Raw genomic sequence first — 16,320 nt, forward strand, 5'->3', positions numbered from 1 at the left:
GATGCAATTTTTTCCAGCTACTATATAACTTTTAAACCTACCTTGGCAAATGTAGAAAAACTCCATGGTCCCAGTATGGCAAGAATTGATTCATTACAATTGGTAGAAATACAGGACAATTATTGTATTTATGTATGTAATGTTATTTATTTGTTTTGTTTTGTTTTCTTCTACTGATAAGATCTGGCTTCTTAAATCATTGAAGTTCCTGACATTTAATTTTAAGTTTGGATTTCAACACTTAATGCAAACCATAAAAAACAGCAGTGAATATTTTAAAATTAGTCCACTTGCCAATATAAATCAAAGGACACTTTATGTTCCTTCATTACTTAAGATTTACATACAAGAGAGTGTAAGAAAAGGAGCAATTCAGTGGGTGAAAGTGACTCATCACTAGGCTTTGCCTTGAAGGTATTTGCTCAATTCATTTCCGGGTGCCTCTAATCGTTAGCAGCGGAACCAAAGAAGATAAAATAAAAGCCAAGTAGAAGTTGTCAAACAGAATAGCCTAAGGGACTTTGTTTACAACTTGGCTTATGTTTAAAATATTTTGGCTCATTGTGTAGCAGTCCAGAATGACAGAAAAAAGCCTGATCTTTGGTGTTTTATTGTTCCTGAAACTACAAGTGTGCTGTTGTTTTTATACCCAACATACCTTACCGGATATTGAAAATGCACAATTTATGGAAGAATGTGTCAGAATGCATAATAGATTCCGATCCAGTGTGGACCCACCGGCTAGCAACATGAAACGGATGGTAAGGGAATCATCATAATGTGTAGCAATGATAAATGTACAATTCATACTTCTTGTAGATTTAGAATTGACTTAGATATTTCTAGTTCTTTTAAGAGGATTTTGCTATGCTGAAACTAATTCACTGACAAGGTTTGCTACTGATTCTGCTTTTGAAGCTTTGGAAATTTTGAGCCGGTATAGCAAACATCAACTCCAAATGGAAGCTATGAGGACTCCTACTTTTGGCAAAATAGTTGCTATGGGAGACACAACTAGTCAAAATACCATTTACACTTTAACCCTTTAGGTTCTTTTTTTGTCATCCTAACATTTGTTGATCTCTTTTCTGAGCAGTTAGGCACATTTTCAAACAAAGCACTATTTCCCCCCCTTAAATAAGTCTCTAGCACCCAAGACTACCTGCTTTGTGGTATGCCAACTTCAAAAATAATTAAATTATATAATTAAAAAATTAGATGGGATAGAAATCCCAAAGAATACCAGTGTATCATGTTATTGTTCCTTAGTACTTCTGGCAAATGTAGTGATCCTTGGTTTTCTTAAAGTTGGTGTAAAAAAGACCCACCTTTCTGGGAGGAACAACTCTGGCATTATATCCAAGCCATGTTTTGATAATTGTTTCACTAAAGTTACCAACTATTTGTGCAGCAAACAATCATACCAATTGGGTCAACATTGTTACAGGTAGTCCTCGACTTACAACATTTTGCTTAGTGACTTCAAAGTTACAACGATACTGAAAAAAGTGACTTACGGCCATTTTTCACACTTATGACTCAGCATCCTCATAGTCATGTGATTTACATTCAGATGCTTGACAACTGACTCAACAGCTGCAGTGTTTCAGGGTCATGTGATCACTTTTTGTGACCTTCTGACAAGTAATGTCAATGGGGAAACCAGATTCACTTAATAACCATATTATTAATTTAACAACTGCAGTGATTCAGGACTTCCGGTTTCGCAGGCTTGTGGATTCTCTGCACCCCCATGGCTAATTTCCCCCAGCCTGGGGACCCTAAATGGTCTAAGTCACCCCAGAGGTGACAAAGAAAGAAGGGTGCTCCAGTGATTCTGGAACAGCGGTGGCCATTCCATTCGACTTGGGGAAAGCCTTCTAACCCAACAGGAGAAAACCTTCTAACCCAACAGGGTAGTGTAAGCCCAAGCTACTAGCAATCAAAGTCCAAAAGCACTAACCAGCACAATTGTGAACAGCGTGCTTGAAACTGGGTGAGGAATTCGATCTTCTCTTTTCTATTCTACATTTAATTTCCTGGAAAAGATCCCCAAGAAGCAAAATACCTCCAAAAGGGAAGGAGGGGGATTTCCGCCCCACCCTTATACTAACGGAAGCGGCGAATTAATCTTTTTATGGAGGATCAAAATATATGGAAATGAAATAAATATAAAACCTGAAAATTAAAACTTATATCTGGATCAATCTAAAATTGTTTGAATGGTTAAGACTCTCATTTTAAAGATAATTGTTTATTTTGGAAATTGAAAAACAAATAGTTGCTGACACCTAGTGGTGGATGAAGACTATGACAGCTATGACTTTAATATAAGACTTGGCAAAACCTGGGAAAAGCTAATCTGTGTTTGTGACCTTCAAAGTTTTAACAGCAAAGAACAACTGTGACAAAAAAAGACAATAATCTGGGCTGTAGACAAAGAGAATTATAAATTTTAGGGGAAAAGTCTTTTTTGAACTATTTGGATTACAAATATCTATTTAATTTGAGAAAAACTCAAATTCTTGGCCATCATGGATCAGAGACATGTAGAAAAAACATATCAAGAAAACATAAATACTTCACAGGACGAGATATATAGTATACTGCAACTAATTCAAACAACAATGACTTTAAACCACAAATAAATCCAAAATAACTTTGAAAATATAAATCAATCTATTTCTAAGTTAACTCTACAACAAAATTCCCAGAAAACAACAACAGAAGGAGCAGATAAAACAGATAAATGGATATAGAATTGAGAATAGAGACTTAAAAGATGGAACTTAACAAAGCAAGAAAACATGATTTAATCCTAGTGGGAAAAAATTCACAAGAATTGGAAAAAACAACTTATCCCTTAAGACTACAAATAAATCTGAGGATAAGAAAACAGATTGGATAAAATGGACTGTAGAGATGTCAGGAGCATCGGAGAATATGGTTAAAGAAATAGAAACGTTTTGGAATATATATGTCATTCTAAGAGGGATGAATTCCCTAAATAATATAGTATCCTTTTCCCCCTTTTTTGTTCTCTTTCTTGATATGAGTAATATAAAAAAGTTGAAATGACTTAGATAAAGGAAATGTTTTAGATATTTAAATGTGATTGAATTTAAGAAAATTATAATGGATAAAAATGTTTTGAATAAGTAAAAGGACTAGATGTATTAAATGGAATGTAACATTTTAAATTATGGTTAAAAATAAGAAATTTAGGAAATAAATATATATTAGTTTAGGAGGGATATATATTTTAAGTAGTATGTTATTTTTTATGTTTCTTTACTCTTGCTCTCCTTTTTTTTCATTGTTTTATCTATTCCTTAAGAAATGTAAAAGTGTGAGATGGTTCATATGGGAAAATAGAGTTAAATTTTTTAAATGTAATTAATTTTTTGAGAAAATCTTAACCAGTAAAAATACCTAGATTTGGTGGGAGAAACAAACTAAAATAAGGACTGTAACAGGATCTATGATAAGGCAACCAGAATGATTGGATAGAAGACAAATATTATATTGATATGATTATTATTTTTAGGAATATTGGGGAAAATTATATATTTAATTGTTATCTATCAAAACAATAAGCATTATATTAACTCAATGTTTGCAAAAGAGGATATTTTGGGAAAAGAGGAAATCAACTAAAACCATTATGTGGATTATGGATTATAGAAATCAATCGTTAATGATTGTTTTACAAATGTAACCCAGACAACAAACTGTTCACCAATTATTAAGTGATTTATGTTTTTAAAAAATCAATAAAATATATTACAAAAAAAAACCAACTGCAGTGATTCACTTAACAAATGTGGCAAGAAAAGTCGTAAAATGGGGCAAAACGTACTTAACAAATTTCTCACTTAACAACATAAATTTTGGGCTCAATTGTCGTAAGTTGAGGACTACCTGTATTTAGGGAATACCAAGTTTCACCCACTTTCTCCAAGAAATGCTACTAGCATCCCATGAACCTTGGCTTCAGGAACATGTTGGCAATATCACAAGCCACCCAGTGTTTGGGGTGTATGTTCCATTCTGGGCCGTGGCATAGAGTTCTGTAATGAATATATGGGCTGTTTCTCCTAGCCCTTTCTTGGTGGTCTACGTAGGCAAAAGGGGACAACTGCCTTAGCTTTAGTTCTAGTTCTACCAGGTGACCAGCTAGAGTCAGTTTAATCCTATGCAAGTCTGAATATCCTGTGGGCTAAATTTAAGCCATAAGGCAGTGGTTCTCAACCTGTGGGTCGGGACCCCATTTGGGGTCAATCGACCATTTCATGGGGGTCGCCAAGCAAGGCTGTCCGCCATTTTTTTGTCCGCCATTTTTTTTGTCCGCCATATTTTTCCCCCTTTTCCGGCGGGTGCCTTAGCTCCCTTGGGCTGGGCCAGCTGGTGGTCGGCCTGCTCCGTCTCTGCCGCTTGCCAGCTATGCCTCGGCCGGCGCAGGGGGCGGAACCACGCATGTGCGGCGCTCCCAGGCAGAGAAAGTCCTTGACTTACAACCGGTTGGGTAGTCCTCGACTTATGACTGGTTCAGTCCTCGACTTACGACCGCTTTAGTCCTCGACTTACAACCGATTTAGTCCTCGACTTACGACCGGTTGGGGTCGCAGCATTAAAAAGGTTGAGAACCACTGCCATAAGGGATTTCTTGATCCAGCTAAGCATTTTATGAGAACAGGGACTACACAAGCTTAATCTTAGCCAAAAGACTGAGAACCAGTGGAAATGGATTAAATGTGTATCCCATTTAATGTGACCAGCTATTGAGGCAAATTTTAAATAGCAGCTGAGAAGAAAATCACAACCAGTGTGTTGCAAAATGAACAAGGTGCCATAGTCCCACAGGATCCCCTTTCCCCTAACAGGCTGTTACTTTTTAAAGGATAGTGTATAAAATAATGTTTATGCCTTTCCTGACTTTACTTCAAAGATAGTATGCCAGTTTGGATTCATGGATTACATAATGATTTATTTGATTTTGGCTTAATGTAGTTGTAGTTTATTCCACAACATATGGTACAATGCAATGCATAATAATGTAAAATTTTCACATTTTTGCTATTTATATAGTTACAGTCATATCCATACTGATGAGTCAGGAACAAGCAGGCAGCTAGCTTGTTTTTGTAAAAACTACAGAGTACAAAGCCAGGGCAGGAGGCATTGAGCATTCTGGATTATATATTCCCCAATCTGCAGAAGTGAGTTAGTAGTGAAGGATAAAAATTATATACAAATCTATGTGGCAGGGTGGGTAATTACTTTGTAAAAGACAATTGCATTATTTTGAAAAATAACCCAGGAATATCAAATAAAGTGATCATAATATATATTATGCTTTTGTAGAGCTGGGACCATGATCTTGCAAAGACTGCTCTTGGCTGGGCAAAGATGTGCGAATTTAATCATAATCCTGATCTCCAATCACCGAGGAAGGCCCACCCAAACTTCACAGTAATTGGAGAAAATATTTGGACTGGAACCATTTGGTATTTTAATGTGACTTTAGCCCTCACTACTTGGTACAATGAAGTCCAACATTACAATTATGCTACTCAGAGTTGTAAACGTGTATGTGGGCATTATACTCAGGTAAGTCATTAATTATATCTTGCATTGTGACTTCTAAAAATAGCAGTTGGCAGTTACTTTAAAAACCTGGACTAATGTAGTTACAACTTCCAAATTGCTTGATTCCACTTGGCAAGCCTGCACTTGTACTTTAAAAATTGCCTATGCCAAAAAAAGTGACCAATCTGTAAAGGCATGTGTTGAGCCTCCAAAAATCCCACCCCACCAATCCCATCTTTTTAAAAATAATCACCATTTTCCATGGTCCAATGGCTTTGTGCCTTGGTTATCCCTGTTGGCATTTTCTGTGGATTGCCATTGAACCCCATCTCAAACTTAATAGCAACTCACTAGCTATTCTTGCATCCATTTTATTTAATAACCTGAAGGAAAAAGAAACATGCATTGTTTTGCCCAGTCAAAGAAAATGTTCCTTCTTTGATATTTTGGGTCTAGCCAATAAATCAGAAATCATCCACTTCTAATGATCCTTGATGGAATGATAAAGTCACAGACAAGTTTTTATCAGGTGTTTTTATTATATAAATAGGTTTACACATGATCATTGGGAACAAACAAAAGTTGAATCTCATTTATTCAGATCTCTAACTATGGGAACAACTTTCCATGTTTAAGGAAAGACGCTTAGGCCATATAAATCTACAGATTCATCACACAAAAATTCATTTCCCTATCCCCATCCCAATCTATATGTGAAAAAGCTGACACTTTATTCTGAAAGGTTTTATTAGTATTTACAGTAGATGTGAAAAAATAAGAGTGGTGTTTTCAAAATAATTTCACAATCTAAGTCTATGCATCTCATCTGAAAAAAACAGCAGAGTGAGTTTGGTTAGGCAAAGCAGCACGGGTACTTCATATAAGTTAAGTTTACTTCGGTATATTACCTGTCAGTGATTGATTTAGTATGCCTGTAAATTAATTCTTTTGTTATTTTGAACATTAACATATGTCATCATTATCGTTAAAGAAAATGCTACATAGCAGGTGTCCTATTTTTAGCACAACTGCGGGCTAATAGTATACACTAAATTACACTAGTATACACTAAATTACCACAGAATATACCAATTTATTTTCAGATGGTTTGGGCAGAAACCTACAAAGTTGGCTGTGCTGTTCACTTTTGTCCTATAGTACAAGACTTTGATGGACCTAATGCTGCACACTTCATTTGTGACTATGGACCCAGGTAAGATTTTTCAATTGCAATTTGTCAAAAATTATCTTAGGAAGGAACATCTCTAACTCCTTTAGGAATTGAGAAACGGTACCTATGTGTATTCAGGCCCATTTACTTCTTTGATTATAGATCAAAATTAAAACCCACAGTAAAAACAAATGCTGAGTTTTATCTCCAGAATGCAAATTTAGCTTTGGTTGGTCATGTACCAGACCTATCCATACCATATTAGTCTAACTGTAATTACATGGAATGGGTTGAATTATAAGGAAATCCTGTTAACATTCTGGATCCCTTTAAAGTGCTGAGGCAAGATTTAAAATCCTAAATAATACATCTTAAAGTTGCCAAAGTTCAGAAACACTGTACTAAAGGAAGGTCTGACAGTAGGCTATTCCTGTAAGATTTGTTAATGCCAGGGACAAAAGCATTGCAAGCAGCAACTAATTCTACTGATGAATCCAAGGACTCTCTCTCTCTCTCTCTCCGTGCCCATAATCCTTGACTATGAAGATCTTCTTGATTATAAGCTTTTCAAATAATTAAACAAGTTCTCAGCTGAGTTTCATCATTTTATTTTGGTGGATTTAATTGTTACTGCTAAGGCTCTGATTTTTTTTTTGTTATTATTACAAGTGAGAAACTAAGACACTCTGGGAATCTTTTTAAAAGCAAGGTAGAAATATAGTTGAAACAGAGAAAAAGCAGGTCCTAACCCTCTTCTCCTAAAGTCTTCTGATTTTACTCATCTTGATTCTGCCTTAGTGTCTTATTATTATAGTTACAGTGCCATGACATACTTTTTTAGAGAAGACCTTTACCTGGTATTCAACCTTTTAATCTCATCATATGAGAGAGATAGATCCCACACAGCCTGTGATCTTACTTGCTAGTGAAAAAAAGTGGAAATAAAATAAATGCTATGTCATCTTCTGTTCCTAGTAATTTTAAGTATGTGGCTAAGAAAGGAAGTAGCTTACTTCCCTCTTTGGAGAGGAGATCACTAGCACAAGTTATAATGTATAAACTCCTTTGTAACTTTATGTAGAAACAAAAAAGAAAAAAGTGTTGGACAAAACATATAGTAGTCTAAAACCAACATCTTAAAATAATCTCTTATAAAAGCCATCATGGAGAATATAAAGCTGAGACAAATTCAAAATGGGTAGGAACTGCTACAAAGAGTCCAACATCAATGAATCATTTAACTTGCATAAACACAAACTTCAAATGCCATTATTATCAGCAATAAAATTTGAACAAGCATAGCAAAAATAAACTAAAACATTCCAAGAAAGCATTTTTTTAACTATTAATCTTTGTTCATGTGTTATCTTGAGGTTCAGGTCATAGTTCAGCTGAGTGTGTTGATTTCTCAATGAGTCATTCAATGGATAGTATTTTGGTAATTACAGATTTCACTGATGTGATTTTTTTAAACATTTGTTCATTTATTGGTGTTGAGCACACAAAAACTGGAGAATACTGTACTTAAATACTATTCCTTTTTTTAGTGATTTGAAAGATTTAAAGCAAAGTTGGTATTCAATCTCCCTTTTATGTAAGGTGGGAATAAAGGAAAAAGCTGACAAAGAAGAAAGGAATTCATTGCACTTTAAACAGTATTACTGAATATTTATTAACCATTTTTTGCCTTTAATATAAATTTGATAGTCCAAACAATCAAATTCAAAGTACTTTCTAAATCAAACTGAAATAATTTGGAAATAGTAAAGAATACTAGCAAATAAATGTTTCAGTTTTAAGGGTCCGTCTCATTGATTTAAACTTAAGAAAACTTCTGTTATATTTGGCTGTGTTACAGTTTCTAGTAACACTATTCTGTGGTTTTAATGACCAGTACTTACCAGAAATTATTCCAGATTATAATTCAGTTAAAGCACTGACCTGAAAGAAGAGTGGTTGAACTTTTTCTCCTGTCTTTGTATCAAGTGAGCTGACAAAATTGTTGTTTTGCACAGTGGGAATTATCCAACATGGCCATATAAATCAGGAGTACCATGCAGTGAATGTCACGGAGAACCTTGCTTACACAGACTTTGTGGTAAGTAAAAGGACTAGCATGCATTTCTTCATCTGTCACAAGTTAGGGTCTTTTTTAAAAAATAAAAAAACTTTCAAAACAGAACTTCCATGAATAAAATACCAATCTTTAATTATCTAGGCAATCTCAAATTTACATAAGTTTCTTCTGTTTATATTGATCTGTCATTAATCTAGATGCAACTATAAATAACTTTTGAAATTTATTTGTAGGTGAAGTATGGGTGGCGCCATATTGTGATAACTACTGCATCATCGTTCTAGTCCTGAGAACATCTTCATTTTTAATAACTTTTGTAACTGTCTTTTTTCTGAAGCAACATTATCCCAGAATGTATATGTATAAATAAACTGGAACAAAAAATAAGCACTTTTGTAAGGTATTAAACAATGAATTGATAAAAATAGTAAGACATCCATGATTTTTAGATACATTTTCAAAATATTTTTTAGGAATTAAAAAAGTACAAGTAGCAGAAAAAGGTCTTCCACAGATAAACATGCAATGAACATAAAGTTATTACTGACAACAATATTCACCAAGTACCATTCTACTCTGCTTATCACGCTCTTGGCTCTTTATTGATCTGAATGAAAAAAATAACTCAACGTTCAATTGCAACCAACATTTGGCAAGCAAAATTCTCCAGTAATATAAACAAAACTTAAAGTAGTCCCCTTCCATAAAGATTGAGGAAATATGTAAATAGTTTATGCAAGCCTAGTAAACAAAATCAATTAATAAAGCAATATACATTTTTGTTTAGAAAATGTTTCAGCTGCCCTCAGAAAACCTGTTATTTCTTGAAATGTTCTAGACAACTATCTTTCGGAGTCCCATGCAATAAAACAAACAAAACCAAGTTTGTTGGTATTTGTACACTGTACAAAATCTTCTCAATGATAATCCTGCATATACTATCATTTTTACACCAATAGCTGTAAGTCAACAGTTTATTCTAATGGATATCACACGTATGGAAATATTTCCCACATTGTTTAAAATACAACAGAGCAAGCTGTCAATTTTAGATTAAAAACCTGGAAAGGTAATTTTCCCCTTCTTCCCTCAAGGAATGCAACTTTTCATCTTCTATGATGTTAACTGACAATAAGGCAAATAAATAAAAACAAATATAAAATTGGAGTTCATAGCTTTCTTCCTTGCAAAAAGTGAAGTGCTATAACTTTAAAGATGGTTTCTTTTTCTTTTTACCTACTGCAATTTTTAATTTAATCTCTTCTTCTGGTAGTGCTCCAACCTTCTTCTTTGCTTTTTTAACCTTTTCTTTAATTGCTTCAATATCAATCTTTGTTTCAGTTGTTGCTACACAGTAAAAGAGTAAGTTTTTTCTTATTAATATGTCTAATCCAAGAGATATGCAAAACATTTCCAAGCATAACAAGTAAATCCATTTTTCAATGTAAGCATAAAACACAAAAAATCAAGAGTTACATGCCAAGCTAACGAATCCAGTTATATTAAAGTGCCATACAGAGATGTTGCTAAAGAGATTACAAGTTGTAAGATTCTAATTCAACCATAAAATGTAGATTTTTGGATCCAAAAATATAAATTAAATTTGAATAACTTCCAAAGCATATTAATAGTATTTCAGATTAATCTAGTTATTAATACTTTGATTAGTAAGCATAGTCTTTAGCTAATATTTAATCAGCCAGCACAGGAATTTTGGGAGAATAGCAGTTATCTGAAACTACCTTTACAAAGGAATTTTCAACTGTTTTTGTCTACAAAAGGTAGACAGTGCCCATGCTACAGGAGTAGAGTTCTTTAGTATCAGTGAACTTTGATTTACCCCATCTTGCTTAAAATTACTATTATTGGGGTGGATCAATTCTTGGTCTTACAAATCACAGCCTCTTAATTTTATAAATTAGCTTTTTTAGATTTAAAGAATATAAATGTCAAGAGGGAGCTATTCTTGTTACATTGTGTATTTCAAAAAAAACCAATGTATTTCCTTGAATTAGAATATAATTATCATTTTTAGCAAATTAACCTTCCATTTATTTATTTGTCTCTCAGTCTTTTCAACAAAGAGCCCCGGCAGTAGTAATTTATTCTGTAAGTAACAGATCAAAATGCTTCCTCTCAATAAGGAGACTGTCGTTTGCAAAATGTTAAGAATAAGAAACTAATCTTACTTTTCTTTGGTTTTACAACAGGTTTTTCTTTAGGTGGAATAAAAGCTTTATTTCTCTCCTCCTGTCGCTTGCTAATTGCTTCTGCTTGCTTTGCCTAAACATAAAAAAAGATCATGTAGCATAGCACATACAAAATTAAATACATATTAAGTTAACAAATCAATCTTCATTCTGGTCACAACCAGCAACTATGTTAATTAACAAAGAATTCAAGAGACTGTACCTTTATCTCTTCTATTCTCTTACGCTTCTTCTGACTTTCTTTCAAGAAATATTCACCACTTGCTAATTCTTTATCAACCTGTAAAAGTAGCATGAGCATACATATTCCACAGTAAAAATTGTTGCCTTGGTTCCATATTTTAAAAAATCAGAAGTTAATGGTTTTCATAATTCTGACATCACTGCCAAGTATATTAAAATTGAGAAAATACTATTAAACATAAAACTCTTTTCATTTATACACAATCAACTTATACTATTAATTTAACTTACTAAGTTCATTTTGGGTAGCAAATCATTACACACACATATTGCAATGAAAGACAATTATTTCCAAAAAGCTGCAATTGGTTATTGTTATCTTTAGGCTATATTTATAGGGAAACGTTGGTTAAATTTCACAATACACTAAAATAAGGAATGGGGAAACTGTGCCATCCAGATGATATTAGAGTTATCATTGGCTTTATTTATCACATTTTGGAACCGCCCATCTCCCTCGCTATATTTGAGGGCTACCTTCTCTTAAAACAACTGGTACATCATAGTTTGCTATCCATGTACTACAGACATTAGCTGTCAGAAAACTCTTTTATGTTGTTCAGTAACATTTCAGATTAAACAGACCTGACTTTCTGGTTGTGGAGGTGGGAAGGGAGTGTATTCTTTCTTGACATTTTTCTTCTTTGGTTCCTTCCGTTTGTTCAAATTCTTGTGTTTGAACTTGGGCAAAAAACGTTCCCAGCTTTGCAATCTTAATTCAGGATCTTTTGACAATTCTCTTTTAATCATTAGTGTCTTCAAACATATTAAAATATCAAGCAGTAAGTTAGAAGAAAAATTCTATTAATTTATCTAACCTAAGGAACAATCAGGAGGCTTCATATCACATCCCAGATATAACATAAACTCATTTAAACAGAGGAGAAAGTGTTTCAATTATAAGTAACAATTAGCTCAACTTAATGATTCTTCTGCTTCAGATGATTTTTAATACAAGTAGTCCTTGACTTACGACTATTCCTTCATCAACCATTCAAAATTACGACACTGCTGAACAAACCTTCTGACTTTTCTGTGGGTGTGGTTGCTAAGCCCAATAGTTTTAAGAGGTTTTAGTTTCACTTTTGTGGGTTAAAACAAAAGCAAATATTCTGGAGACTTCTGGTTTTGAGCTTGTAGCACATGGCCGCATAAGAGCGGACCTCTGCTCCCCACAGCTAGTTTTGTCCTGCTAGGGAGACCCTAGATGGGTCTGAAGTCACTCCGAAGAGGTGACCGTGAAGGAGGGTGCCCCGTTGATCATGAAGCGATGGCAATCGCTTCCTTTGATCCGGGGAAAGCCCTCCGAACCCGACAGGAGAAAGGCTAGCGTGAGATCAGCATCTAGCCCAAGCTACTTGCAGCCGAAGTCCCAGAGCACAAACCTGAATATCGGTGAACAGCTTGCTTGGAATTGGTGAGAGTACTGATCTTCTTTCTTCTATCTACTAACTAAATCCTTGAAAAGATCCCCAAAGCAAGAAAACCTACAGAAGTTAAGGGAGGGGACTATATCCCCATTCCCTTACAGATGGAAGCGGCAAATTAATATTAAAGGAGGAAAGAAATATACTAAAATTTGATTTAAAATACTACAGTTGGACAAATCTAGGAACTAAAAAGCTGTCAAGATTATACCCTAAAGAATTTTTGATGGAATTATAAAAATATGTAACAAAAATAACTTTTTGATTGAAAAAAAACTGAAAAAAGAAATAACTGCTGACATCTAGTGGAGAATCAGAGAATAGAACACTAACAATAAGGACTCAGAAATTTGCAGAATGCCTAGAAACAAAGAAAAAGTTGTTCCTTTGAATTGCAAATAGCCTTGAAGACAGCTGGGAACAAAGGAAGAGCTGGACTGTTGCTTAAATCTAAGAACTGTTTATGGAAAAGAAAAACCTTGGCTTTTTGGCCTAATCTTTTAGAGGAGAATCTACAAGAAGGATTTAAAGTGGCTTAACATACTGAACTGTAATTTTGACTGACTGATAAACTGACTTTTGAATTAAAACATTGATGAAATATTATTTGAAGGGGGGAGACAACATGGACATCACATACGTATCAAAAAATGACAGGACGCCACATTCAATATTTTCTCCTGAAGGACTTAGCCTGGAAAATCAAGGGCCTCCAGAAGCAATACTTCAAGGCAAGATAAATACTTTTTAAGAGGAAATATATGTAATGTTAGGACAAATACAAATGACAATAGACTCAAACCATGAAGAAATTCGAAACAATTTTGATGATTTAAATAAGCATATTTCCAATTTAAATCTACAATTAAAAAACATCCAGGAAATAACAACAAATGAACAAATAATCAGACAGCAGACTACAAATTAGAAGAGTATGATCAAATTGATGAAATAACAAAGGACAAGAATTACAATTTGACACAAACAGGAAAAAACCTACAAGGTTCTGATTCAACAAGAAAAATGGAATGGACTATAGAACTATCAGAACCATCAACGTTTGGGAGACAGAAAGTATTCATCTTACTTACTTCATCTTTTGTATTCCCAACATTTGTAAAAATACAGGAACTGCTGGGTAAGCGGATTACATCAACTTGGAAAATTACTCGGCAAAAGAAGATCAGAGACAGATAAAAGAGATTTGACTCGCCCTACCAGATGGACTATTACGTGAATAAATATTTGTTTGAATATGGCTAAAAGAACAGAGAATTTTGAACATAAAGGGGCCTTATAACAAGAAGGATAAGAGATTTAAGTAATATAGTATGTTCCAAAATATATGAAATGTTAAAATAGCAGGTTGATATAACTTTTATTAATATAAGTGAAATATAAACTGATTAAAAAGGATGTTATACCTAGATACTATAAGATAGATAAAAAGTATGGTATTTTTATAATGCATGACATAAAATATTGGGATGATGTACCTAAATGGGAAAATTTGGACAGTTAGATGACTAATATGAAGAAATGATGACTGTTAAGAATTGGATTGCATATAAGGGAATTTAAGCAAATAAAAATTATAAAAATAGGATGCATGCTGAACTAATGAGATAATGGTTATGAGAATAATATAAGCTGAAAAAAATGTTATATATAGAGATTATTATTTGTACAAATATAAAAAATGCCTATATGTAATCATTTATATACTGAAAATATTAAGAATTATATTTTGACTAAGGTTGAAGAAGGAGAATACAAATGGGAGAAGGGAAGATCAAAGAGATATATCATTAATTAATGTATTATTTATGGAATTATCAAATTTAATTATTATTGATTTTTAATTAATTATTATTGTCCTTTTTTGTTGTTAAAATATAAACCAAGACAACATGCTGCAGGCACTGGAGATTGTTATAGTTAAAAACCAATAAAATATTTATATATATATATATATAAAGAAAAAGTACTGGAGTGTACAGTACTGAACAGATTTATATTGAAGGAGTTAATGTTAAATATGTAAACCCAGACAACATGTTGTTTACTAAGCTCTAAAGATTGTAATTTTAAAAAATCAATAAAAACTTATAAAAAAAAGAATGCAAAGATTGGATAAAATTTTGTCCAGGGTTTTAAAGCATCCTCACAGCTCAAGAAATTTTAAAATTCCTGAATGAGAGTGAGCTCTGCAGATCAAAGGTTTAGTTTGACCCAGTATTCCACTGTAATAAATGTAATAACTACCTTTAAAAAAAACAACAAAACAAAAGCAAATATTCCTAGAGGAGATGACTTCAATAGGAGCAGCCATTTCCACTGAAATGGAAGCAACCACACTGTAGTATCCCATAACTTGCACATGGCCTGCAGTAGGTCTCCTAAGAACTCCCTCACCACCTAAGGCACCCCATGTTCCATTTAATAACCTGCGTGGTCACTTAAGGAAAGCCATGATATGGTCCTAAATTGAGCCAGGTCATGTGGTGACCCACTCAACAATCCCAATGACCTATGACCAAAAGACTGGACTCTATTATGGTTGTAAGTCAAGGATTAACTGTAGAACCAATAAACCGCAGACAGGCAAAAAATAAGAAGCAAATTGCACATTTATTCGAATGTTGTGTTCACATGAATTTGCAATCTTAAATATTTAAAGGAGCAAATCTATATTCTATAGATTTATACTCTGCTGAATTAGGGGTTGCTAGGTATAGAAAACTTCCATGATCTTTTCATGGGTGCTCCCTTGGGTAGTTGGAGGAATTTCTGTCATTTTCAACAGCAAAGAAGCTGAAATGAAAACAGCTAAAAATCAATTCAGTATGCAAAGTTACTGCATTCCCTTGTTCTCTGACCATGCCTTAGAATAAGTTAGAATTACAACCTGTATTTTGTAGAACTGACATCTTTAATTTATTTTAATTTAATGGGTTTATTGTCATTCTCTGACATCTACTGAATATGGGGTTTGGGATTCAATTCAATCAATTTCACTGCAGAATTCTGGGAAAACATACAATTCCTCTGCCCAAAACACAGCCAAAATTATTTTAGATCAAATATTTTTATTTTACCTTGATATTATATATGGGATGAATATTCTTCATGGTATCCAAAACAACTTTCCGAACCTAATTTTAAAAAAAGACAAGATTGCAAACTGATTTATTTTAATAATTTAAACAAAAGGTGAGCAAACATTTTTAACCAGGTGGCTACATACTGTACACTGTTTCTGCCCTGCCCAAGTCCTGCAGGTGAAGGACTGAAATTTTGGTTCCATTTCTCCTTCTGGATATTTTTTGTGGAGCAGTAAGAGTGGGAGGGGTGTTAAGAGGCAAAACTGGTTTCTTATATCTTGAAGTGGGAGAAAATTCTGGAATTGCAAATGGATGCTAAAGGCTGCACGCAACCTGTAGGATACAGGTTAATTAAAATATCTAATTCCTAGATGATTACATTTCTAACACTGGAAGATTATTTTAAAAGCAATTTTATTTTCTATAAGTATGATTATGTGTCCTTTAGTCATTTCAGAAAATTAATGAAGACATAATTGGAACAGCAGATTGTCAATTA

The 16,320-nt window shown here is 33.7% G+C and overlaps 2 protein-coding genes across 2 annotated transcripts in view; one reads left to right on the forward strand and one right to left on the reverse strand.

The window, feature by feature from the left end:
- Nucleotides 1-474: 474 nt before the first annotated feature.
- On the forward strand, nucleotides 475-9,272 carry LOC107290764 (glioma pathogenesis-related protein 1). The gene is made up of 5 exons (XM_015819678.1): nucleotides 475-761; nucleotides 5,365-5,610; nucleotides 6,693-6,802; nucleotides 8,776-8,858; nucleotides 9,071-9,272. The coding sequence occupies exons 1-5, from the start codon at nucleotides 579-581 to the stop codon at nucleotides 9,205-9,207; spliced, it is 759 nt and encodes a 252-aa protein (XP_015675164.1). The 5' UTR covers nucleotides 475-578; the 3' UTR covers nucleotides 9,208-9,272.
- Nucleotides 9,273-9,413: 141 nt separating this feature from the next.
- KRR1 (KRR1 small subunit processome component homolog) overlaps nucleotides 9,414-16,320 on the reverse strand; it is a 10,435-nt gene continuing 3,528 nt past the window's right edge. The window contains exons 6-10 of the mRNA XM_015819676.1: nucleotides 15,816-15,872; nucleotides 11,876-12,046; nucleotides 11,250-11,327; nucleotides 11,027-11,120; nucleotides 9,414-10,184 (exon numbers count right to left, since the gene is read on the reverse strand). Coding sequence (XP_015675162.1) covers nucleotides 10,039-10,184; nucleotides 11,027-11,120; nucleotides 11,250-11,327; nucleotides 11,876-12,046; nucleotides 15,816-15,872 — 546 coding nt within the window. The 3' untranslated portion in view covers nucleotides 9,414-10,038. The remainder of the gene's footprint in view (nucleotides 10,185-11,026; nucleotides 11,121-11,249; nucleotides 11,328-11,875; nucleotides 12,047-15,815; nucleotides 15,873-16,320) is intronic.

The sequence above is a fragment of the Protobothrops mucrosquamatus genome, unplaced genomic scaffold, assembly GCF_001527695.2.
Source record: "Protobothrops mucrosquamatus isolate PMUCROS unplaced genomic scaffold, P.Mucros_1.0 scaffold966, whole genome shotgun sequence".
NCBI lineage: Eukaryota > Metazoa > Chordata > Lepidosauria > Squamata > Viperidae > Protobothrops > Protobothrops mucrosquamatus.